The sequence below is a fragment of the Xiphophorus hellerii genome, chromosome 10, assembly GCF_003331165.1.
Source record: "Xiphophorus hellerii strain 12219 chromosome 10, Xiphophorus_hellerii-4.1, whole genome shotgun sequence".
Lineage (NCBI taxonomy): Eukaryota > Metazoa > Chordata > Actinopteri > Cyprinodontiformes > Poeciliidae > Xiphophorus > Xiphophorus hellerii.
This window is the reverse complement of record NC_045681.1, coordinates 26,365,718-26,391,966: the sequence shown is the minus strand read 5'-3', so window position 1 is coordinate 26,391,966 and position 26,249 is coordinate 26,365,718. Positions and strand designations below refer to the sequence as shown.

General features: G+C 37.9%; 1 protein-coding gene and 1 long non-coding RNA gene across 9 annotated transcripts in view; one reads left to right on the top strand and one right to left on the bottom strand.

The window, feature by feature from the left end:
- LOC116727346 (rho GTPase-activating protein 23-like) overlaps nucleotides 1-26,249 on the bottom strand; it is a 119,388-nt gene that overhangs the window by 8,539 nt on the left and 84,600 nt on the right. For all 8 annotated transcript variants that reach the window (XR_004340789.1, XM_032574735.1, XM_032574734.1 and 5 more), the window contains 4 exons: nucleotides 25,715-25,754; nucleotides 25,497-25,634; nucleotides 19,894-20,202; nucleotides 19,762-19,814 (listed from right to left, as the gene is read on the bottom strand). Coding sequence is in view for 7 of the 8 variants with exons in the window: in XM_032574735.1 (XP_032430626.1) it covers nucleotides 19,762-19,814; nucleotides 19,894-20,202; nucleotides 25,497-25,634; nucleotides 25,715-25,754 (540 nt within the window). In the remaining variant the exon portion in view is untranslated. The remainder of the gene's footprint in view (nucleotides 1-19,761; nucleotides 19,815-19,893; nucleotides 20,203-25,496; nucleotides 25,635-25,714; nucleotides 25,755-26,249) is intronic.
- Nucleotides 7,170-7,915, top strand: LOC116727348 (uncharacterized). The gene is made up of 2 exons (XR_004340790.1): nucleotides 7,170-7,222; nucleotides 7,435-7,915. It is a non-coding gene; the product is annotated as an uncharacterized LOC116727348 (long non-coding RNA).

The following is a 26,249-nucleotide window of genomic DNA, read 5'->3' as shown; positions in this document are numbered from 1 at the left end:
TATCTTAGAAAATTAAAAATGATAAAAAGTGATTTTAGAACTCCAGTAGCTTTTAACCTCTCTCCTGCATATGCTTTTATACGGAAATTTTTAGAACGTTTTAAACTAGAAGGAGAGGAGAGCAAGATTTTAACTAATCATCGTTTTATTATTTCTGTTGTGCAGGACCGGGAACCAGTGACTCCAGTGCGCGGCCTCCTGTACGGAGACGCCTCCACCGTTTGGCGCAATGTGAGCCATCCCGTCCTTCCAAACAGACTCCAGGACCTGTCATGGATGGTGGCTCATGGGATCCTGCCGGTCAGAGCCGTCATGCACTCCCGCGGCATGTCTGCAACGGCCATCTGCCCCCGACACGGTTGTGGCGCACCGGAGTCGGTGAGGCACCTGCTGTGGGAGTGCAGCGCTGCTGTGGACCTGTGGGCGAAAGCCGGCTCCTTGCAATTCCCACACTTGCCAGCAAGGGAGGTCCTCGAACCACAGCTAGTGCTGTACGGGGTGAGCCAGCTGAAAATAAAGAAAAAGGACTTTGCTGAGATGTGGCTCACCCTAGCCACCATCAAAGACGCCATTTGGACCTCCAGAAACTTGCTGGTGAGCAGGCGCAGGCAGATGCCCCCCGTGGCTGTGATCCGGATGGCGGCAGCAAAAAGAGTAACATCAAGGGCTGCAGGTGGCGCGCCAAGGACACAGCCACAAAGAAGAATCGCCTGCGCCTCCGTGGACGAAGGAGCCGGCGCTCCACGAGCAGAGGTCCAAGCAGCGGCGGCCTGGCTCTCCGGGTGAGGCAGGAGGGAAGGAGCTTCAGGGCAGGTTTCCCCTCTGAGCACCAAGTGCTGTCTGGAAGGACGGGACGGCCCCGGACTTTGGAAGGAGTCACCCCGGTCCTGCTCAACTTTTAACCCACAGAGATTTTGTATTTTATATTCTTGTTCTTAGCTTCTTTTAGTCTGAACTGATGATTTTGTAAGTTCCTGAAAAATTTCTGTATAACTGCAATAATGTAATTTTTTAATGTTTATAGTAACAATAAATATTTTTCGAAAGAAAAAAAAAGTAAGAAAAAACCTGCATGCAAAGATAAACAAAAGATACCAGACTGAGGCCATCTGTTCCACCATCAACAAGCTGGATAAGCAGAGCCTGCTGATAGTTGTGCATATGCATCCAGAAAGTTTCGGACAGCTTGCTGTCCCACACATAAAAGCCTCCTCAGTAACCTCTTTTGAGAGAAGAGGAGTTTTTAATGATTATACTGAGCCTTTTGTGACTACTGATGATGCAGGATTTGCAGCTTTGCATCCCAGACAAACATCTTCTCTTTCCAGGGGACGAGGACTCACCTACAGGAAGGTGTTGGACCCCCAACATGTGAAAGGTCTGACCTCGAGGAGGGGGTGTCAAGATAACCAGAGGTCCTCCCATTATTCCCATGGTGGAGATTTTAGTTTAGGGGTAATAATACATGAAGTTACCTTTAAAATTAATCATACAAAAGGACCAGCAATAAAATCAAACTTGAATAAAATCAGTGAGGTTATGTTTAGGGTTCAGAGGCCACAGAAACGAGCACACAGCCAATGCAAGGCATGGCCGTTCACACCTGCTTCCAGCGGAGAAGGAAACCCTATTGTTTTTGCTTTGTTTTTCCATTCTTCTTCTTATTATTCTTATTATATTTCTCCGTTGAAACACTGCTGCCTACCCCTGGAACTTATTACCGGGATTAGGCTGCCGGTACCGGGGGTAGGCTGCAGTATGAGTGGGTTGCTTCAGGACCCACACCGCAACTCAGATACACATATTCAGGCATGTACACCTTTAGGTGGTGCTATGGTAGAAAAAAAGCGTTTCACATTATAACTTCAAAACAGCAAGTCCCATTAACAAAGCTGATATGAGCAACGTTTCCTAGAAAGATTCTTCAACAATTGAATCACTGTGCAAAAGTTTTTGGTCTGGATTATTTCTCACCAAAGAGCCACGAACATTGCATTAGCCAAACCCAATCTCAATCAACTCTGAGCCCAATCAAACCTAGCACAATATGCTAAGGAAGAAACCAAAAAAAGTTATTGCAGCAAATTTTTGATTTTTTGCCCAATTAGAACATAATGGCTAATTAAACATCGCTACGTACATAGGTGCAAATTTGATTTGGCCATAATTTTGGGAATTTCACAATTTCCTTCATACCACCAACTACAAACATGATATTGATCATGTCTAGCTTGTATTCATCAACATCCATTACTAGGTGAGAGAGACTCTATAGGCACCCTTCTGTCAAAATTTAATCGGAGTTTGATGGATGAGTAATTAAAGACCCTAATTAATTGATTGCTATTAATACCCCCCCCCCCCCCCCCCCCCCCCTTCCCACCCATCCCCCACTCCATCTGTTACGCCATCTGTTATTCCCGCTATGTGTTTTAAAAATAGTACAAGTATGAAAAAACATTGAGTTTTAAGAATAATACAATTAAAGTATGAAAAAACAATAAGTGTTAGATAATCTAGAATAATATACAATATAGTATATTTAAATAGAATGTTGTAGTTACCTCCGGTTTTTCTCACTAAGCCATTTGGTGTTTGTGCGTGTGTGTCCGGCTCTCTCGTGCTGGGGGATTCTCTTGACCTGAGGGTCATCACAGATGGCCTGCAAGGAAACTCTATATCTCCAGAAAACAGATTTTCAAACCGTCATCGATTATCAGCTCGGAATCTGCGCGGGAAAAGGGTTCCTGCCAGCTGTCCGGCTCTCTCGTGCTGACTATGAGTTTGTGACATAATACCGGACAGGCCTCACCTGTCATCTGTGTGAGGCATTGTTGTAGTTACCTCTGGTTTTAAACAGAAGTGTGAGGTGGGTTAAAAGCCCCTCAGGATGATGACCTCTGATCACCATACTGGTTGACTATCAGCTATCAGCTCTCAGGATCTGCAGCACTCCATCTGTGTGCCAGTGGCACATGTGACCACTTGTGAGCAAATTAAAAAACACAGTACAATTAGAGCACAAAAAATAATAAGTGATCATCAGTATCAAGATTAATACATAGATTGTCACCTTTCCTAGATAAGTTTAGATTTATCCATGCCATCTATGTATGTGTGTATGCGTGCGAGGTGTGTGTCGGCGTGTGGGGGTGTGTGCGTCCAGGCGCAATAATAAACACATACCTCTAAAGAAAACCTACAGTTTAACTGTTTTACTATATTATTTAGGGTAGCACGACTAGTCAGTGCTGACTATGAGTTTGTGATTTCCTTCATCGCTTAAATTTTAAACTCTTATAGATTTTCTTTTTCTGTAACACTTGCTAGTGTGAAACGTTTCAGTAAATGTTCATTTGTACACGTACTTCTTAAGAACATGTGACAGACAGTAAACAGGCCTACGTGAGGCTGCTCAAATTTAACTTATATCTTTCCGCAGTTAAAGAATTTGTCCAGACTTTTCCAGAATTTGGTCCGGCATCATTGTGAATGATTTTGTTCAATCTTTTTCTTGCTGTTGAATCAGCGCTGATCTTCCTACTGCTTCATGTTTTCTCCAAAATAGTAAATCTTGGTTTAAATACATTTAAACTCATAGATTTTTTTTCTGTAACAGTTGCTAGTGTAATACATGTCAGGAAATGTTCCTCATCTGTAAATTTATTTATGAAGAATATCTGACAGGGACTAAACAGGCCTCGGTGAGGCTGCTCATACGTATCTTTCAGCTTTCCCTCCACCCATTATCTTACACACTTTAGTGTGTTCACTAACAAAATATAGTACACCTCTAATTTTTTTTAAATTTTTCATTATTAAAACTTTTAAATGATCAATGTGAACCATCAGTCTGTATTAAAATAGTTAATATAATTCATATTATTTATTTAGATTTGATGTTTTAATGTGTGCCCTTGGATTTATATTGATTTATTGAATGTGTAAATATTTATCATATAGTTTTTTTCTTTTGGTGTTTGTTGCACAAATTCAAATATATGCTGGCTATCAGCCAAAAATTCAATCAGTGAATTTGTGTTTTTTCTTAAATACTCCCTCTCACCGAGACTTACTTACATCTTCTGACAACTAGCCCCACTTATAATAGCATTGACTAAGTTTGCTATTGGTACACTTTACCTAAAAATTAAAATTAAACATACTCACTACACAACCATGCTCCAAGAGTTGCTCACAAAATGGTGAATTGTTTTGTTACCTTAAAAATGATCTGCAGCTTTTGTTCCTTGATGCTGTCTGTTCACTAACAGACCGTACATCTCTTGTGATCGATAAGCTTATAAATGATCAATGCGAAACATCAGTATGCGCTAAAGAAGATCATATCAGTCAGATTAAGTAGAATATCATTAAACTCAAAGCAATCAAAATTATATTTCTCTGAAAGGTCTTTTTTTTTCAGAGAGTTTAGACTGTATGAAAGGAATCAGTGAAATATACTATGAAATATTTTATCTGCTGCATTCCGATAATAAAACTTCAATTGTGAATTGAATGATTACGTTGCATCTAGATACAAAAGAATCAACCGATAATTAGTAATCATACTGACTAACAAGATCTGATCAAACAAGAAACTTGACGACCTCAAGGGATTTCTCACATTGGAGAACGAACCGTCTGACTTTCTTTAGCCACTAAATTTAACCTTACCACAGTTTTGCCTGGGAGCAAACAGGTACTGAGTTTGAAGCGGATCAGACGCTTTCAGCCATCTGCTAAAGCTAGACTCCGGCCTTCCTCACTGTAAAATAAAACATTAGACTTAAACAAAACGTTCAAGCGAACATCACTTAATTATCATCGACTTGTTGTTTGTACTCATCTTAAACAAGTGGCAGGAACGTTTGGATATAAAAAAAAAGCTTTATAAGTTAATCTATTTAAATTGAGTCCATGCAACAAGTAAAATAAAATAAAAAGGGAACTATTTGAAAGTAATGAGGATTTAGGGTGATAAAAGTTGAACATTTTAACATGCCCAGACACTACACCATTTCTGCTCAAGCAAACCAAAAGGTTTTGAACAGAACAACCATGTCAAATAATGATAACATGTATCTTTAATCTATGTAGCAAATATATTGCTGCTGCTGCTGTAAGCAGAAAATAAAAAGTTTTATGGAGAATAATATTTTGGATGAGTTTAAGAATATTGTCTGCCAAAATCACACGGTGTAACTACACTTGTCTTTTATATGTAGCAGTAATTGAATCTTTTTGAGGCAATTGGTTTGCATAAATTAAAGTAAATACGGCCTATTTTCCTGCTCCACATACTTAGTTAGCAATTTGCCAGTTAGCTTCCCAGTCTGAACTTCTGGGCAATGTCTTGATTCAGTCAAATTTTCTATCTTGTATCTCCTGAACTCTGATATTTTGCTTGCTGGTCTTCATCGTGCTCTGATTGGAGTATCGGGTTTCTCTTACTTTAACCCGCCCAACTTGCACCTGATTGGCATGTTAGCCTTTTGATTCCCTCCCAGTGAGGCGGTGCTTCACAAAGCAAACTGTTTGTCAAACTGTTGATCTGCCTCATGGCTGTTTTAGAAGATATGGTGACTGAGGTTTAGACAGTACTAGCCAGCTCATGCAGCTTGTTTTTACTAGATGGCTGTCCTAAAAGTACATATCTTTAAAATATGAATAAATACGTACAATTCCATAATTATTCGATCCAACGGTTATAGAAGTTTTGTAATAATGCAATTCAGGTATTTTACATTTTCTGGACTAAAGGAGGATTTCAGTTCAACACCTGTGGTTTCTTAATGTAAGTGTTTCTGCTACTGGATAAGAAACAGGGTTAAAAGAGGATTTAGAAAGCAAAATACAAAGATGACAGTTGTTTTTACCGAGAGCAAGGCTGTGACTAGTTATCAGGACAGCATGAGACCTGTAAAACTGTTGGGCATCTGTTCCAACAATTTATTAATCTTTAGGAAATATTTTTTGGACACAGCCATCCGCAGGAGCAAGATGAAGCAAGAACATCGCAACATCAGATGTATTTTTTCATCCTTCTATCTGTGATTTAAAACAATTTTTAATTTTTGTGTCATCTTAAAGATGGAAAGAGTCAATTATTTTTTCACCCATGGAAAAGTGTAATGTGTTTATTATGAGTAGGATTAACCAAGCTGAAGGAAAACGAAGAAAAAGGATAAATAAATATTCATCGATACAGAACCGAATCAGCAAATATGAACTTATGAAACTATTGAAACCTTCAAGAATTTTACGTTGTGTAAGATATTTAAGAAAATAATATTGAATCTGCGTTCATGAATTTCTTTATTTGGTAAAATACGTTTACCTTTTGTTTTGTTGAACACCAGACATCTCATCTCTTTTCCACAGTTTTTTTCCCACTTAGTTCCACTACTGCTGTGGATTTTATAGTCAATGTTTAAAGCCAGCACAGACTCTGAAGCGATGGAGGAAATTTACGTCAATATGGAACCTGTTGGAAAAACTGCATCTAATCACACAGGTAAGAACAAAGTTACAGAGAAATTTAGCGTGTATTGAATTCAATTTTGCTAAGGTTGAGGTTTTTGTTAAGGTTGGAGCAGCTCCAAAGAGAGGCTCTGCCTCCGTGCGGCTGTCTGTTTGGGAATCCTGAATGTCTTACTTTTGGCTGAACTCATAGCCCTCAGTGTTCACAGTGAGTCTTCTTCTCGTCATCTTAAAGATGTAAAAAGACCAGATTTTATGTTTCTGTTATATTAAAAAAAAGTCATTGTTCCCCTTCTAAAATCAAACTGATCAAATAGCAAAGGTTTAAAACAGAATAAAGCTTGGTGACTCAAAGTTTTGCAGAGAGGTGAAACATTACACATGAGTTTGATTCATTTTCAGCAATGGTTGCATTTGTAGCCATTTAGGTTAGCAGGTCTTTAATATCTTTTCTTTTTTCAAACTATTTACCCAACGATTCATTGTTCAGTGTTACCTCAGTTTAAATTCTACAGGCATAACCAAAATCATGAAACTATTTTATAAGTCTTAAGTGAAAACACGGTCTTGCCACTTCTTTTTGCAAACATGTTTGTTAATTTTTTTCTGCAGCTCATCACATGACAGCAGATTTTTCTGACATCAGCAACATTCTGACCGAGCAGAACAGCAGCAGCGAGTTTCCCTCCATGATCGCTAACTTCACTGAAATGGCTCCACGAGCTGAAGACACTTTAAGGTTGGTCAAAAACTTTAAAAAATTTGGATCTCGTTAAAAATTGAATTCTACTCTGAATTCTAGAGTATAACTATTAACTTTCCTTTTTGGTCTAAATGAATATAATGTAAATGAACAACTTTTATTTTAATTTATTAAGCGCTCTATCATTTGCGTGTGCTGAAAAACAACGATGTAAAACAAACTAAACTTTGATTTTTTTCTCCTTAAAGGGAAATTGTGTCCTACAGAACGGACAAACATCAGTTGCTCCTGTTCATCCAGGGGCTGCAGAAGAAGAGAAGAACAGATCCACTAGTGATGGATGATTAGGATCTGTGTTCACTGTGATATTATTCACCAACAATAATGTAGCTTACGGTGTTACATAAAACCCTAAAGATAAAATGTTCACTCCCAACTGTTGTGACCTGCATCTAATAACACAACTATTTTATCGCTTGTACTCTGTGTTTTTCTTTCTTGTTAAAACTCTGACATGATAAACAAATGTTTTTTTTGTTTGTTTGTTTTTTTTTTGTATTTTTGCGGAGAATCGGTTGATGCGTTCTGATTGTGTATTAATGTGACTTTTACTACGAAACTTTATGGAGTTCCAGTTGTGTCCGGTAATATCGGATTAAGTTCTATCTTGGTAAAATTATATTTCCAATTATTTACTATCATTTGTAATAAAGTGATGCCAACACCATGGATTCAACAGTGAGCAGTTTGTTCTAGTCATCTTAAAGATGGAAAGAGTCAATGTTGTGCTGATTCTGAGTAACTGAATGATTAACTGAATGACTTTTTATTCATTTCAGAGTTCAATCAGCGAGGTTATTCATTTTGTGATGGTCGTAGTCTATGAAAGAAAGAAACAAAGAAAGAAAGCAGCAAATGTACATGTTGGTTCCCCTGAAAATACGGATAAATTCAGTCATTGTAGGGTTAAAGTAATTTGAAGAGGGAGAAGCGTATAAACAAGTCAATGACGAGTCAATGACATGATGCATTCTGCATTTTTTAACTCGGTTAACTTAACGTTTTGTTTTTTTACTGACTTTAATACATTTAAATCGCTACGTTGTTTGATAAGTAGAATGGAAATGACTTTTTTGTAAACGGTCTTGTAAATTAGCGTTTTATAAATCAACTGAATTGAATTAAGAAATTTGACCATCGGATTGGATTGAAGAGAAATGATGAGCAATGTTTTATGGGTTTGGGTTTTATAAAGCAAAGATTGGTATTTTTGTAACATCAAAAGTTCATTTTTGAGGCAAAACTAAGAAATTTATAAAAATTTCAAATGGCATTTTCCTACATACCGTTGCCTGGTGTTTTAACAGGTAAAGGTTGTCAAAAACCATGATCTTAAATTTTATTTACAAAGCAATTTTCAAAGATATAAGTCTTAATATTCTGTACAACATCATTCACAGGTTACAAATACTAAAAAAGCCTGTCATCTTTGTATTTTGCTTTCTAAATCCTCTTTTAACCCTGTTTCTTATCCAGTAGCAGAAACACTTACATTAAGAAACCACAGGTGTTGAACTGAAATCCTCCTTTAGTCCAGAAAATGTAAAATACCTGAATTGCATTATTACAAAACTTCTATAACCGTTGGATCGAATAATTATGGAATTGTACGTATTTATTCATATTTTAAAGATATGTACTTTTAGGACAGCCATCTAGTAAAAACAAGCTGCATGAGCTGGCTAGTACTGTCTAAACCTCAGTCACCATATCTTCTAAAACAGCCATGAGGCAGATCAACAGTTTGACAAACAGTTTGCTTTGTGAAGCACCGCCTCACTGGGAGGGAATCAAAAGGCTAACATGCCAATCAGGTGCAAGTTGGGCGGGTTAAAGTAAGAGAAACCCGATACTCCAATCAGAGCACGATGAAGACCAGCAAGCAAAATATCAGAGTTCAGGAGATACAAGATAGAAAATTTGACTGAATCAAGACATTGCCCAGAAGTTCAGACTGGGAAGCTAACTGGCAAATTGCTAACTAAGTATGTGGAGCAGGAAAATAGGCCGTATTTACTTTAATTTATGCAAACCAATTGCCTCAAAAAGATTCAATTACTGCTACATATAAAAGACAAGTGTAGTTACACCGTGTGATTTTGGCAGACAATATTCTTAAACTCATCCAAAATATTATTCTCCATAAAACTTTTTATTTTCTGCTTACAGCAGCAGCAGCAATATATTTGCTACATAGATTAAAGATACATGTTATCATTATTTGACATGGTTGTTCTGTTCAAAACCTTTTGGTTTGCTTGAGCAGAAATGGTGTAGTGTCTGGGCATGTTAAAATGTTCAACTTTTATCACCCTAAATCCTCATTACTTTCAAATAGTTCCCTTTTTATTTTATTTTACTTGTTGCATGGACTCAATTTAAATAGATTAACTTATAAAGCTTTTTTTTTTATATCCAAACGTTCCTGCCACTTGTTTAAGATGAGTACAAACAACAAGTCGATGATAATTAAGTGATGTTCGCTTGAACGTTTTGTTTAAGTCTAATGTTTTATTTTACAGTGAGGAAGGCCGGAGTCTAGCTTTAGCAGATGGCTGAAAGCGTCTGATCCGCTTCAAACTCAGTACCTGTTTGCTCCCAGGCAAAACTGTGGTAAGGTTAAATTTAGTGGCTAAAGAAAGTCAGACGGTTCGTTCTCCAATGTGAGAAATCCCTTGAGGTCGTCAAGTTTCTTGTTTGATCAGATCTTGTTAGTCAGTATGATTACTAATTATCGGTTGATTCTTTTGTATCTAGATGCAACGTAATCATTCAATTCACAATTGAAGTTTTATTATCGGAATGCAGCAGATAAAATATTTCATAGTATATTTCACTGATTCCTTTCATACAGTCTAAACTCTCTGAAAAAAAAAGACCTTTCAGAGAAATATAATTTTGATTGCTTTGAGTTTAATGATATTCTACTTAATCTGACTGATATGATCTTCTTTAGCGCATACTGATGTTTCGCATTGATCATTTATAAGCTTATCGATCACAAGAGATGTACGGTCTGTTAGTGAACAGACAGCATCAAGGAACAAAAGCTGCAGATCATTTTTAAGGTAACAAAACAATTCACCATTTTGTGAGCAACTCTTGGAGCATGGTTGTGTAGTGAGTATGTTTAATTTTAATTTTTAGGTAAAGTGTACCAATAGCAAACTTAGTCAATGCTATTATAAGTGGGGCTAGTTGTCAGAAGATGTAAGTAAGTCTCGGTGAGAGGGAGTATTTAAGAAAAAACACAAATTCACTGATTGAATTTTTGGCTGATAGCCAGCATATATTTGAATTTGTGCAACAAACACCAAAAGAAAAAAACTATATGATAAATATTTACACATTCAATAAATCAATATAAATCCAAGGGCACACATTAAAACATCAAATCTAAATAAATAATATGAATTATATTAACTATTTTAATACAGACTGATGGTTCACATTGATCATTTAAAAGTTTTAATAATGAAAAATTTAAAAAAAATTAGAGGTGTACTATATTTTGTTAGTGAACACACTAAAGTGTGTAAGATAATGGGTGGAGGGAAAGCTGAAAGATACGTATGAGCAGCCTCACCGAGGCCTGTTTAGTCCCTGTCAGATATTCTTCATAAATAAATTTACAGATGAGGAACATTTCCTGACATGTATTACACTAGCAACTGTTACAGAAAAAAAATCTATGAGTTTAAATGTATTTAAACCAAGATTTACTATTTTGGAGAAAACATGAAGCAGTAGGAAGATCAGCGCTGATTCAACAGCAAGAAAAAGATTGAACAAAATCATTCACAATGATGCCGGACCAAATTCTGGAAAAGTCTGGACAAATTCTTTAACTGCGGAAAGATATAAGTTAAATTTGAGCAGCCTCACGTAGGCCTGTTTACTGTCTGTCACATGTTCTTAAGAAGTACGTGTACAAATGAACATTTACTGAAACGTTTCACACTAGCAAGTGTTACAGAAAAAGAAAATCTATAAGAGTTTAAAATTTAAGCGATGAAGGAAATCACAAACTCATAGTCAGCACTGACTAGTCGTGCTACCCTAAATAATATAGTAAAACAGTTAAACTGTAGGTTTTCTTTAGAGGTATGTGTTTATTATTGCGCCTGGACGCACACACCCCCACACGCCGACACACACCTCGCACGCATACACACATACATAGATGGCATGGATAAATCTAAACTTATCTAGGAAAGGTGACAATCTATGTATTAATCTTGATACTGATGATCACTTATTATTTTTTGTGCTCTAATTGTACTGTGTTTTTTAATTTGCTCACAAGTGGTCACATGTGCCACTGGCACACAGATGGAGTGCTGCAGATCCTGAGAGCTGATAGCTGATAGTCAACCAGTATGGTGATCAGAGGTCATCATCCTGAGGGGCTTTTAACCCACCTCACACTTCTGTTTAAAACCAGAGGTAACTACAACAATGCCTCACACAGATGACAGGTGAGGCCTGTCCGGTATTATGTCACAAACTCATAGTCAGCACGAGAGAGCCGGACAGCTGGCAGGAACCCTTTTCCCGCGCAGATTCCGAGCTGATAATCGATGACGGTTTGAAAATCTGTTTTCTGGAGATATAGAGTTTCCTTGCAGGCCATCTGTGATGACCCTCAGGTCAAGAGAATCCCCCAGCACGAGAGAGCCGGACACACACGCACAAACACCAAATGGCTTAGTGAGAAAAACCGGAGGTAACTACAACATTCTATTTAAATATACTATATTGTATATTATTCTAGATTATCTAACACTTATTGTTTTTTCATACTTTAATTGTATTATTCTTAAAACTCAATGTTTTTTCATACTTGTACTATTTTTAAAACACATAGCGGGAATAACAGATGGCGTAACAGATGGAGTGGGGGATGGGTGGGAAGGGGGGGGGGGGGGGGGGGGGGGGGGGGTATTAATAGCAATCAATTAATTAGGGTCTTTAATTACTCATCCATCAAACTCCGATTAAATTTTGACAGAAGGGTGCCTATAGAGTCTCTTAGGTGGTGCTGTAAAATTACAAAATTTGCTATGCAAGAACCGCTTATCGGATTTTCTCCAAACTTTGCACATTCCCAGGGTTTATACAGGAATCCTTGAGTTGAATTTACTACGTTTTACTACCTATTTTACAACCTCTACAATATTTTTACTACAAACGCAAAATCGAGCGATTTTATCGATGCTGATTTCCTTAATTTTTGGAGATTGGTGATTGACCGATATTTAGACGTGAAGCGGATCTTATCCCGATCTTTTCTACCTCAGCAAAGGTATAAAAATCAGCCACTGTCCTCTTCTGCTCTATAGTGAGAGGGATTTGACTGATAGTCCGGTCCACCAGGTCATGTCTCCATATTTGCTGTTATCGATAGTCACCCCACTGTTACTGACTCAACAAATTTTTTTGCTATATTTAATGAAATTTTTTTTTAAAATGCTATAACTGGTAAAATGGTATTAATGGCATTAACACAGTACTGAACCGTGTTGAGTCAAATTAAGCCGCAGGGTTAGGCTCCTCCCAAAGACTTTGGTTTCTCGGACTCTGCCCGAGGCCGGTGGCAGAGTGGGCTCTGCCCACCGGATTGCTAGTGGGCATCGTTTATGGTCGGAACTATGACGGTATCTGATCATCTTCGCACCTCCAACATTAATTCATTTCTTAATTAATGAAGTCTTGGCAAATGCTTTCGCCCATCCTGCGCCGGTCCATGAATTTCACCTCTAGCGGTGCAATACGAATGCCCCCGGTCGTCCCTCTTAATCATGGCCCCAGTTCAGAAAACCAACAAAATAGAACTGTTTTATTCCATTATTCCTAGCTGCGGAATTCAGGCGATGGGGGGCCTGCTTTGAACACTCTAATTTTTTCAAAGTAAACGCATCGAGTCCCGGCAAGACACTCAGCTAAGAGCATCGAGGGGGCGCCGAGAGGCAGGGGCTGGAACATTTCTCAGGCTCCTTTTCTTCCCCGTTACCTGTGGTCACCATGGTAGGCACGTAGCGTACCATCGAAAGTTGATAGGGCAGACATTTGAATGAGACATCACCGCCACAGAGGGCAGAAATTGGGAAATTATATTGAAAATACAATTTTCAATATAGGGTTAAGGTTAGCAAGTTAGACAACTTGCTAAGCCTGGTGGTCAGGGCGCAGAGGTGGTCCAGTGTTTTTGTATTATTAATAAATGTCTTGTTCTCGGGTTAGGTGGTCTTGACTACAATACTGACTCAAAGATTGTGTCTGTTATTGTTAGTGCAGCTGAAACTTCAATTTCTAAAACGGGGAAGAGGAAATAACACATCTATTCCATGGTGGAATGAGAAATGTAGTATTGCTATAAGGGGAAGAAATAAAGCTTTCAAATTGATAATAGATACCATACTTTTGAGGCATTAACTAAGTTTAAGAAAGCACAGGCTGTAGATAGGAAGGAAGCAGCTAAGAAGGCATGTAGGAGGCAGTATTGTAATTCTATTGGAAGAGAGACCAAGTTATCTGAGGTATGGAGAGTTAAGAAAATGAATGGTGTTAAGAACTTTTCTTTACCTCTTTTAGAATATAATGGGAAAATAGCTGTTAGTAATAAAGAAAAGGCTGAGTTATTAGCAGAAACTTTAATTAAAGTACATTGTTTGGAAAATAAGAAATAAACAGTTATAAAGAGAAGATTTTGGCTAAGAATCCAGGAGTCACTGTTAAGAGAACAGTTTCAAATCAAGATCTAGATATGCCTTTTACTCTATATGAACTGAAAAGAGCTATTTTTAATCAAAAACAGTCAACACCAGGAAAAGATGGAGTTTGTTACATAATGCTTAAACAGTCAGATAATACATCCCTTACTGCTATTTAAAAAATCTTAAATCTGATTTGGGAGACTAGGATTATTCCTGCGGCATGGAAACAGTCAGTTATAATTCCTGTGTTGAAGCCAAGTAAAAATGCAACAAGGGCGTGCCATGGTGGCGTAGTGGTTAGCGCGACCCATGTTTGGAGGCCTTGAGTCCTCGACAGGGCCGTCGCGGGTTCGACTTCCAGACCCGACCCCTCCTCTCCTTCCCTCCTTCCTGTCAGCCTACTTTCACTTAGGAGAGGGCTGGTCAGGAGGGACATGGGTTAGAGCTGCTGCTGACTGACTCACCTGTTAAGTGTGGCAAAAGGTATAGGTACAAGTTCAATATATGAATATGTTGGTAATTTCTTTCCTTAATTCATTAAATGTGAGTAAAATGGAGGCAAACAGTATTCTGTAGCTAAGCTAAATTTGCTAAATGGTTGATAACCTCACACAGTCTACGCACCTCTCGGAGAAAAACTGGGTTACAAATTGACACTTTTACCTTTTTCTCTCTGTCAATTTTTTGGAAACCTAATTTTATTATTTTTCTTAGCAGCATAGTAACTGTCACAGTCGTTCTCATCTTCCACTGACTGCTGCACCGTCAAGCGCTCCAAGCAGGAACAAACCATTTCATGCAGATCCAGGAGGGGTTCAGGGCAAATATAAATGTGTGCTTTTTGGTCTGGGAGGGGTAACATTAAATTTTTACTGCTAAAAACAATTTTAACACAATATAATTAATTTTGTAATTGACAAGAGCCCCATTTTTTTATTTCTATGAACAATAACAGCAAAAAATTGTGGAGGGTCCCCTGTTGGTCAGGGGCCCTTGGAATTGTCATAACTTTTCCCACCTATACGGTGCCCCTGGATAGGAGAAAAATTAATTACATATAATTCATGAGCAGTAAATATTGTGCTAGTTATCAGTATTGGACCAAGGAAAGCAAGGCAGTTGCAAGACTTTAAAATTGTGATGCTTTTGATAGGTCAGGTAGACTCAAAAAATTGTAACGGCAGCTACGTGGGGGGGCCCAATTTAATTTTTTGTCATGGGGCCCAGGATTCCTGGCGGCGCCCCTGCTCCTATGTATTTGTAGGTTTTCAACCTACTCTTTGACCTACTCATGTGAACCACTGCTCATGTGACCACATGTTTGTTCATATGCTGTTGATGAGATTCATCTAAAGAAAAGATAAATGAAAGATGCCACTGAGATGAGTTGTTCCTGCGTCTCTTTGGAGGAAGCAATCTTTTTCAAGTTTGGGGGAAAAGCTGAGGTGGCTTAAGAGAGCAAAAAAACTTGACATATTGTGGAGCTTTCAGAACATCTCCTTTAGCTGCTTTACAAGTTGAGACTGGTGAGCTTTCTTTAAGGTTAAGAAGAATGAAATTAATGTATATTTATTGAATAAACCCCTACGGACATAATTACGTCATCCAACAAAGACTGTGCTGCACGACTGTTGGGAACATCATAAATCTAACTATAATAGCTTTGGATGGATTGGGGACATAAAAGCTCAAAATTTTGCTTTGACTCAGTTCCAGTATAGTTTTATGGTTCCACAGTCACCAATTCCACCATGGTTATTTATCACACCAGTAGTTGATTTGCAATTGGGAAAATTTCTTAAAAAGGCAAAGACTCCAGAATGGGTTATAGTTAATCATTTTGAAATATTTAAAGATAGCATAGTTATATACGTATACAGATGGGTCTAAAGATCCAAATAGTGGCAGGACAGGAGAAGCTGTGAATATCCCACATCATAAAGTCATGATTAAAAGAACAACAGATTATTTAGCAGTTTATACAGTCAAATTATCTGTCATTATATAAGCCTTAGAATGGTGGATTGATGATAATGTTAAGGAAGCAAATAAATCTATAATTGCATCAGATAGTCAAGCTGCTTTATTAAGTATAAAATCTGGCAAATCTTGTAGATTAGATTTATTAATAAGTATATATCACTTATTAGTTCAGCTACATAATAAGAAATGTTTTGTTCGATTTGTCTGGATTCCTGCTCATTTAGGTATAGAAGGAAATGAAGAAGTAGATATATATTGGCTAAACAGGCCATGAAATTGAATATCAACTTAAGTATTAATTTAAGCAAAAGTGAGGGGAAATTTATTATTCAAAATAAAATCCTTAAAGTTTGGCAGAAACAATGGGATAATCATGATATTGGCAGACATTTATATAAAATTCAAAATACTGTGGGGGTTGATAGTTGTATGAATGGAAGGTGGAAAGAAGAGGTAGTGATATCTCGACTTAGAATTGGTCATACTGGACTTAATAGCTCTTTTTTTCGAATAGGGGAACATGAAACAGGGACTTCTAATTATTGTAATCAGATGGAAACGGGATCATGTCTTATTAGAATGCAATAAGTATTCAGAGGAATGTCAGCATATAAAGTCAATACTGAATACAGAAGAAAAAGAATTTTCTATGATAAATATTTTAGGAAATGAATCCAATTCTGTTAGAAATCAATTAGATTTAAAAAAAACTCTAGGTTATTTAATAGTATTTAAAAGTATATATGTATGCGTGTGCATGAAGGCGTGTGTGCATGCGTGTGCACACACATACATCCATGTATTTATGAGTGTGTATGGGCGTGAATTTGCATACTCATGCACACCATTGAGGCGTGTATTATTAAATTCCCTCTGAATATCATTGATGACCTCACTCCAGTCCAGTAGGTGCGGGAAATGCACCTTAAGTTGGTTGCCATCCGCCAAAAAAAATTATAAGAAAAAGAAGAAGGCCTCAAAAATCTGGAACTTTCCAGAGTAGCAAGATAAGACAGAAATTGAGTGCATGAGGACCGTGAGGAAGTTAAACAGACTGTTTAGTAGTTTCAGGTGGTTTAAAGCTGCTCAAGGTAGCTTTGTGCAGCAACCCGTAATTAAACAACATTAAAGTGTTTTTTATTTTGTAGTTTAAAATGACTAATGATCAAGTTCTATTGTATTTATCTAATCCTTTACAAGATATTGAATGTTTACATAATAAATGTGGGGAGAACTTAATGGTAGATTTATGGAGATATGAGTATTGTTTGAGGGTTAGAGTTAATCGTCTACTTTATCTAAGCTACTAAGTTGTCTAATTTAGTTTGCTCATTATTGGACTGATCTGTTTCTAAGTTGATGGCAGAAGATTAATGATTATAAGTTTATTTGTGTACCTGACAGAAACAAACAAATTGGAAATTGTGCAAAACTTATTGAACTACAAAAGACAAGCTGGATGCCTGCAGATTTTCACTCAGAATAACCACATCTTTTGTTCATTTAACAACTTTTGATATCCTATTGGTCTTCATACTTTTAGTCTTCCTATTTGGCCACATATACCATCTCTTAGGTCATGGTATGATTTGGATAAATGCACTGCTGCCTGCATGTATCATATTATAATGACTTATAAGGTTTTTGATACATTTGTTTAGTGATTTGTTGATTTTTTTCTTGTAGAGAAACATCTTCACCCCATAGTGCAGTAGTTCTTTTTGACCACACGAAAGTGCTAAATCTAATTATCTGGCCCATATGAAGCATTTAGGACAGTGGTGCCCAAATTGGGTCCTGGAGGGCCGGCATCCTGCATGTTTTAGTCTCTCCCTGGTTTAACGCACCTGGATCAAATGATGGCTCATTAGAGGCCTAAGAAGAACATTGCTCTGCTGAAAAGGTTGTTGGTACCACCAGGGAGAGAACTAAAACATGCAGGATGCCGGCCCTCCAGGACCCAATTTGGGCACCCCTGATTTAGGACATCTAAATAAATGTAGTGGATAGATGCAGTGCTACCTGCATGTATCATATTACAATGACTTATTATGGTTCTTTTTCAGTACATTGATTTACAGTGTTTTCTTGATTTGTTTATTCTTTTCTTCTTGTATGGTAACATATTCCCACCATAGCTTAGTAATTCTATCTGGGCACATAATGAAGCCAAATCCACATTTATGTTGGCCAATAACATGTCTGAATTTGCCTAACTTTATCTATGGGAAAATTAAAGATTAACTGAACCATATAAACCGTCATATCTATATAAAGTAATGTTTATATGTTTTGTGTACCAAGTATTTTACTTGTATACCAAGTATTTTACTGTGCTTTGTCTCGTCTCAGTTTCGCATTTTTGGCATTAAATCAGCCTGTTCTGTGAAAGAAGTTATACAAGACACAGTTTACATATTACAGTGAACATCAATACAGGATGTTGGCTCATATTGGGTGGAACAGTACATTTATTTCCAGGATTCCTGAATTTGAAACCTTTCATGGCAACAAAAAAAACTCCTAAAAAACTGCAGATTCAGTCGACGCACACAGAGCGTCGGCAATGCTGAGGCTGACGGGAAGTGCGCGGGGAGGTTTAAGCGCACTGGGGGGCAGTGCATGGGGAAGGACCTGCTGGGTCAGGCAAGGAACCCATTATAACTGCTTGCAGTTCTAGTTCTTTTTATATGTAATCATAAGTCATAGTCAGGCAGAGAGTGTTGCCAAGCCATGAAAGAAGAACAACAGGCTTCCTGAAAAAAAGATTAAGTAAGTTTCTAGCATGCAGATTTATAAAAATAGTTGAGACTATTCCTTATTTCAATGCATGGAAGTCTTAAAGAATGAAATCTAAACACATTGAGTAATTGAATAATACCCAAAGCAAAATATGTATTGTTGAGAATAAATAATTCTGTGCGTCTCTATCTCTTTTAGCTAGTTGCAAAGCTAAAGCTAAAGGAAATGACATGTTAGGAAATGCCCTCAAAGCTAGGGTTAAAGAATATATGACACACTAGGGAACGCCCTCTTTAGGGCATAGCTTAGATCAGGGGTGCCCAATGTCAGTCCTCGAGGGCTGGCATCCTGCATGTTTTAGTTCTTTCCCTGGTTTAACGCGCCTGGACATGTCAGAATGGACCAACTGTATTTTGGTATTAATAAATGGAATTCATGAATTCAACTCACTGACTCTTCTTCAACCTCATACATCAAAAAACTTAGCATAAAGAATGATAATTCTCCACAGTACATTAATATTGTTTTACTTGCAAGAGTGAACAACAGCAACTTTGGTTTCAAATAAATAAAATAAGGGATGATTTCTGTTTTCTTTTCAGAAGAAAGCCTGTATTAACTCAAAATATGATTATGATAAGTGTAACTAATAATGGTAGCTTGTCTCACCCTCAGAAGAAGAAGTAGAGAGAGAAAGAGGTGGAGGGGTGTGCTGCTAGGGTTAGCACCTCCTCTTCAGTTTTAATAAAAGGTTTTTCACAAAAGGTCACGCTCCTCCTTACTGGTAAGTTTGATGGTCATAGTTTTTGCCTGCATTTCGATTCTCCAAAGTGTCCATGTGAAGGGATGAGGCTGTTATCAGCCTGAGTTGCTGAATACATTTTGTGCTCCAAAGGATTCTGACCTTTGACCCGTGCATCTCCAGCAGACAGAAAGATGACTCCAATATAGGTTAAGGCTTCAGGTATAAGGTGAAGATCAAATTAGTTTGTGACAAGCTTCCAGCCTGGAGGGACTTGATTAGGTAATACAGATGAGGAAGACTTTTGGCTAAATATAATGGAGCACACTGACCTGTGTTTCCTGTAGTCATTCAGCTTCTTGTTGATTAGAACTTGTCCAATCTCCTAGAAAAGAAGGACAACCAAAATGATTTCAGGATACATTTGTGAAACCTGTGGTGAACCAACTAGATTTCCTTCTAACCTCATTATCTGATTTGCTGTTCTCTCTGATGACCCTGATCCATGCCAGCATGTCGTCCCGGTCTTCAGCCTGCAGCAGGTACTCACAGAAGTCCTGCGTGGTCAGCCTCAGGGTGTGCTTTCGTTTGGTTCCACTGTAGGCAATGTCAATCAGGCAGCCTCGAATACTGACTGGTGGATGTTCATCCTGGCTGCTGCCTGCCCCGGCGCCATGCAGCACAGCTTCACGCTTGTCTTTGTAAAGGAAAAGGGAGTGATGGCGAAGCACACTGAAGACACGTTTCCAAGGCCGCATGCTGCCTCCTAGCTTCTACAGTAAGAACAACAGAGAAATGATCAAAGTAGATGTTGTACAACATGGGCTGAGCTGAGTTAAACTCCATCCATCCATTTTCTAACATGCTTATCCCTACTGGGATTGCAAGGGGTGCAGGTGCCCATCTCCAGCGGTCAACGGGCGAGAGGTGGGGTCACCCTAGACAGGTCACCAGTTCATCATAGGGCTGAGTTAAACTCCTTGTTTCCAATTTGTTGGAAGGCTAAGTGTCCCTTAGGTTTCTGGGACAAAAGTGCGCAAAAGCACAAAGCAAAAATGTGAAATTTTGAATATGGTGATAGGTTTACATCAGTAAATATATTAAATCTGTCATTCAGCAGGCATTAAGACTTGCCAAAAGTACATAAAGCCACATGTACATTAGCTATATGTAGCTATGTAGCTAGATGTAGCTAAATATAGCTACATCTAGCTACATAGCTTATGTAGCTACATATAGCTATGTAAGCAGGTAACTTACCAGTCCATGTATTTTCAGGCAGTTCGGTTTTTCGTTTGAAATGAAAAAAGGAAAAAAACAAAAATAGACTCGCTTTTTTGTTTTTGTTTATTAAACCAGAATTGGATAACAGATAACGAGCGCTCAATTACGATTTTCAAAGATTTAAATTTTTGAAAATTGGTCTGACCCGAAAGATCTCTCTGTCCAGCTTACACACTATATACTGTGGTGTGAGATGATTTATTTTTCCTTTTCAAAGAATTGTCCTGTACCTTTAAGAGAAGCTGTTTCCTTCTTCTCTGTTGGTGTTTTTTAGGAGGGCCCAAGACGGGTTCTGTTCGGATAAAATGAAGGTTGAATAAACTACGCTATTCCCTCCCAGTGTTCTGCTCTTTCTCAACCCACGACTTCCTATTTTATGGTAGCACTTACAGTATTTATGCCACATCATAGTGCTACAGTAGTATTCTCTGCCAACTGCAAGTCAGTTTAAGTAATACTCCTGGAAAAACAAATACTGGACATCTGGTCAAACGAGAAAATTGGTTACCCTGAGTTTTTAGCTTAGTTTTTTATTTTGAAAGGCCAGAGCACGGAGGCGTTACTTTCCACACTAGTCTGCAGCTGTACCTCCCATAGACATTTGTCTTTGATACCTTCCTCGTCTCCGGACCTGGGCAAGATGGCCTCCATTGCACTGCACCAGCAGCAGTGGTAAATAGAAGTAAGTACACCATTAATTTGTCACGGAAAGTTGTTTTAAGACTTTTTTATCTTCATCAATGCACTTAGTTTATCCAAAATTAGGCTTCTTTGAAATGTGCTCTGGAGTTTTTGGAGCAGCGTAGCTCCCCTGAAGGGGCCAGGCGACTCCAGGGTCAGTGGGTGGGTGGAGTGTGTCTTCCCCAATAACCGATCTCGGCATGTCACACTGTCATTTTCCGCTGCCTGTTATCTGTTCGTAGCGGCTCCAAGTGTGATATGAAGTGTTTCATGTGTTTCTATATGTGCCTTTTGATACATGTATCAGAATATAATATTTTTCTCTGAAGATTTTGATACTTCTGAAGATATTATCTTCTAAAGTTTGCTGCAGTGTTTTCTTCCAATACCAACTACTAATATTCCCTTCCTCCGAATTGTTTTTGTTTGTAAATTTATATTAAGAAAAATATTTGTGTTTGTGAAATATATTCTTCCCTTCGATTGGCTTCTTACGTGCAGTGTGAACTTTTTTGTAATTATTTATTTTTTATTGTTTCAGACAGGCGGCTCTTCAGGAGGAGAGGCCACAGCTCCAGGTTGAGATGCAGCTTCTCAGAATCTCCCAGTGATCCTCTTCCTCTTCCTGACATCGTCTTCTTCATTGTCTCCTCATCTTTTATATACTTAATTATAGGAATATTTTTTCATAATTCCTCGAACATGGGCTGAATATCTGCATGTTTGTTATACTAATAAATAATTTTTTATGAATACATTTTATTCCTGTTTATTTTGTAAGATATGAGTTTATAATCTGATGATAATAAGAGAAAATAAGTTTAGTAAGTGTCTAGAAAGTAGACATTTTGTAAGTGATAAAAATTTACAAAATGGTTCATAAAAATATAATATGAAATAATTCTTTAATGTTTCTTGCTTATAAATCCTTTCCATATATCCTATTTCCCAAATCTACTAAGCAGGACATTTTTTTAAATAATGTGCCAAAGTATATAAAAGTATATAAAAGATGAGGAGACAGTGAAGAAGACGATGTCAGGAGGAGAAAGAGGAATACTGGGAGATTCTGTTAAGGTGCATCTCAACCTGGAGCTGTGGCCTCTTCTTCTGAAGAGCTGCCTGCATAAAACAATAAAAATAAATTTTAAAAAGTTCACACTGCACATAAGAAGCCAATCAAAGGGAAGTGATAGGTTTATTTTAGGTCCTAACCTGCAAAGAATCAACCAGAGACACAAATTACTTTTCTGCAGAAGAGGGGAGCAGAAAGCAGACGCGGAGAACCGCCGTCAAACACTGTCTGTGATCAACTCCGTCTGCTCTTTTGTCCCCACTGCCTTTTATTATGTTTACAAGGAAGGAGGTTGGGCTTTTTCACACAGTCACACAAAGAATTGACAAATGACCTTTACTACAGGATATTCTGGAACCTTCTGTGGACATGCCCTTACAAGGGCATGAGGCTGACCGCAACCAACCAGCCCCACAGGAAGCTGACAACACAGGAATGTGCAAACGTTTTTAGCCTCCAGGCAAACATCCTAAAAATAGTTAATAGTGTATTACAAAAGAGAGAAGTCAAGTAAACAACAAACAGAATAATAATATGAAAACATAACCCTTCAAATAAACTCACAAGTAAATGAACTTAGATAATTTTTCTAACAGGAAGAATATATTTCACACACACACACACAAAAATATGAATTTACAAATTAAAAAATCCATGAGGAAGGGAATATTAGCAACTGGAATTGGAAGAAAACACTGGGCAAAGTTTAGAAGAACATATCTTCAGAAGTATCGAACTCTCCAGAGAAGAATATTACATTCTGATACATGTATCAAACAGAACATATAACTTACAAACACATTAACCTCTTCATATCACACTTTGAGACAGAGACAGAGAGAACTTCCGAATCAAACCACTTACCAAAAATGAAATCATGAAAACCGAAATTCAGCACTCGTCATCCATTTTTTTCCATTTCCGTTTAGTGCACTAAATGGAAAGTTGGATAACGAACCGGTCCGTGTATTTTCAGGCAGTTCGTTTTTTCGTTTGAAATGAAAAATGAACAAACAAAAATAGATTTGTTTTTTGTTTATTTAATCAAAATTGGAAATCGGATAACGGCTCAGCTCAGCTCGTTATATGATTTCCCATTTAGTGCACAAAATGAAAATGGAAAAAAATGGATAACAAGCGCTCAATTTCAATTTTCATGATTTCATTTTTGACAAGCGGTCTGACCCGGAAATTCTCTGTCTGGCCTTCACGGGGGCCGCATCACACACAGACATTACACAGGCTGCAAACAGACAAGCTAGCAGTATTTTCTAACCATACTACTAACCGCAAGTCAGTTTAAGTAATTCTCCTGTGAGAAACAAATAACACCGGACATCTAGCCACCGAGAAAAATGGTTAGTCTGACTGTTTAGTTGAATTTTTTTATTTTGAAAAGCCAGAGCGCAAGGGCAGGATTTTCCACATCAGCCTGCAGTCATACCTGTCCCGTCTCCGGACCAGCAAGATGGCTGCCATTGCACTACACCACCAGGAGCAGTAAATAGAGTTAAGTACACTATTAATTTGTCACAAAAAGCTGTTTTTAAGACGTTTTTAGGCTAGAAAGTAGCCCTCATAGCTTCATCTATCCACTTAGTTAATCCAAAATTAGGCTTCTTTGAAATGTGCTCCAGAGTTTTCGGAGCAGCGTAGCTCCACTAACGGGGCCAGGCGGCTCCAGGCCTTAAATTATAGGCATATTTTGTCATGATTTCCTGAACATGGGCTGAATATCTGTTTGTACTGTATGTTACTGTAATAAATGCACTTTTATGAAAACATTTTGTCCCTGTTTATTTTATAAGATTTGAGTTTAAAGCTCTGGCTACATACATGTCAATACAAATTAAATATGAAATAATTATTTTAATGTTTCTTGCTTATAAATTCAGAGTGAAGGAATAATGGAAAGCATCAATTCAAAAGTTGTTCATTATGTTTAGTCAGTTGAGACTGATAAGGTGGTAAACCACAGAAGAGGATAAGTGGCCTATGATATTTTTCTAACACCAACTGATGCGCAAGATTATTTTTTTTAGATTAAAGTCCAAATTCTGAGATTAAAGTCAGAATGATTACCTTTTTTATGTGGCCCAAATCCTCTTCCGCAGGCAAACATTTATTTAGTTACACTTTTAATAATCTAATTGGCACATTATTTCAAACATTTCCTACCTGGTGGAAATAGCTAAATCTTTCTTGTATATTTTGGATAATCAGCCTTTTCTGCATGCTTGTTCATGACATAACGGATTATAATTGGTATGCTAATGCTATTCAGAAAGGAAAAACTTACACTATAGGGTTTGAATGACTGGCAGAATGTTTTGGTCACGGTTTGAGCGTCGTTTGAAACCAGAGCAGATTAAAGGTTGGTAAAAATTGGGGCGTGCCGTGGTGGCGCAGGGGGTTAGCACGCCCCACGTTTGGAGGCCTTAGTCCTCGACGCGGAGGTCGCGGGTTCGACTCCCGGTCCCGACGACCTTTGCCACATGTCTTCCCCCCTTTCCTCACCCTCCTTCCTGTCTGCCTACTGTTGAAAAAATACGAGCCACTAGCGCCGCAAAAACTCTTCGGAGAAAAAAAAAGGTTGGTAAAAATTGGGCGTACTAGCCTTTCAGCCATTTACTGAATTGGAAGCTGCATTTAGAAGCCATCAGCTTCATATACAAAAAGTCAGAGTATAAGGCTTTCTGTGTGAAGGTTTCATGATCAAATTAATTGCATGTTGCTTTGGACAAGTGTACAAAAACGGGTCTCTACACAGTGTGCGGGGCAGAGAGAACTTCCGGGTCAGACCACTTGTCAAAAATGAAATCACGAAAATCGAAATTCAGTGCTCGTTATCCGTTTTTTCCATTTTCGTTTTGTGCACTAAATGGGAAATTGGATAACGAGCCAAGCTGAGGCGTTATCCGATTTCCGATTTTGGTTTAATAAACGAAAAAACTAATCTATTTTTGTTTTTTAATTTTTTATTTCAAATGAAAAAACGAACTGCCTGAAAATACACAGACCCCTTACCTTTCCCTTCTCTGTGAGGACCTGTTTGTAGTGTAGCCAGCCCTCCTTCCGGACGTCACTAAAGGTGATGATACCCAGCTCTGATGTGGAGTGGCGCTTCGAGCGGGGGTCCTCCTGGGCTCGCAAACTGTTCAAAGACTTAACATTACAGATAAGAGGTTAAGAGTTTTTCATGTTGTCATCCAGCCTGGTTATTACATGTGGTTACAATAACTCACCCCATCAGTGAAAAAGCTCTTGACTCTCTTTGGTAATTTACTGTTTGACAGATAAAAGACAAAAACACTTTGAATTAAGCATAAATCAGTACAAAATAAAATAAAGTTCACCTAAACTATTTATCCTTAAGTTTCACGGTGAAGGTAAGAACTTAAAGTACCACAGAGATCAGGTCTGTGTCATGTAAAATGGTTTATCATCACCCTTTGGTATTGAAATGTTTTTCATGGTTCCTGAATAAAGTTAAAGTTATGATAACCCCTACAGCATAGGTAAGCTTCCTCTGGTTTTAGTTCTCTAACTTAAATCCAAGTGTTGATTATACATGTTCTAATTTTGAAGCCAGTAAATTCATGGCCTGATGTTCACAGAGTTTAGGAGCCACTTATGAATTTAAAATTCCAATTTGCTTCGTTACTTTGTGCTGAGATATTTGTAAATACCGTATTTTCCACACTATAAGGCGCACCGCATTATAAGGCGCATAGAATAGACGCTACAGTAGAGGCTGGGGTTACGTTATGCATCCATTAG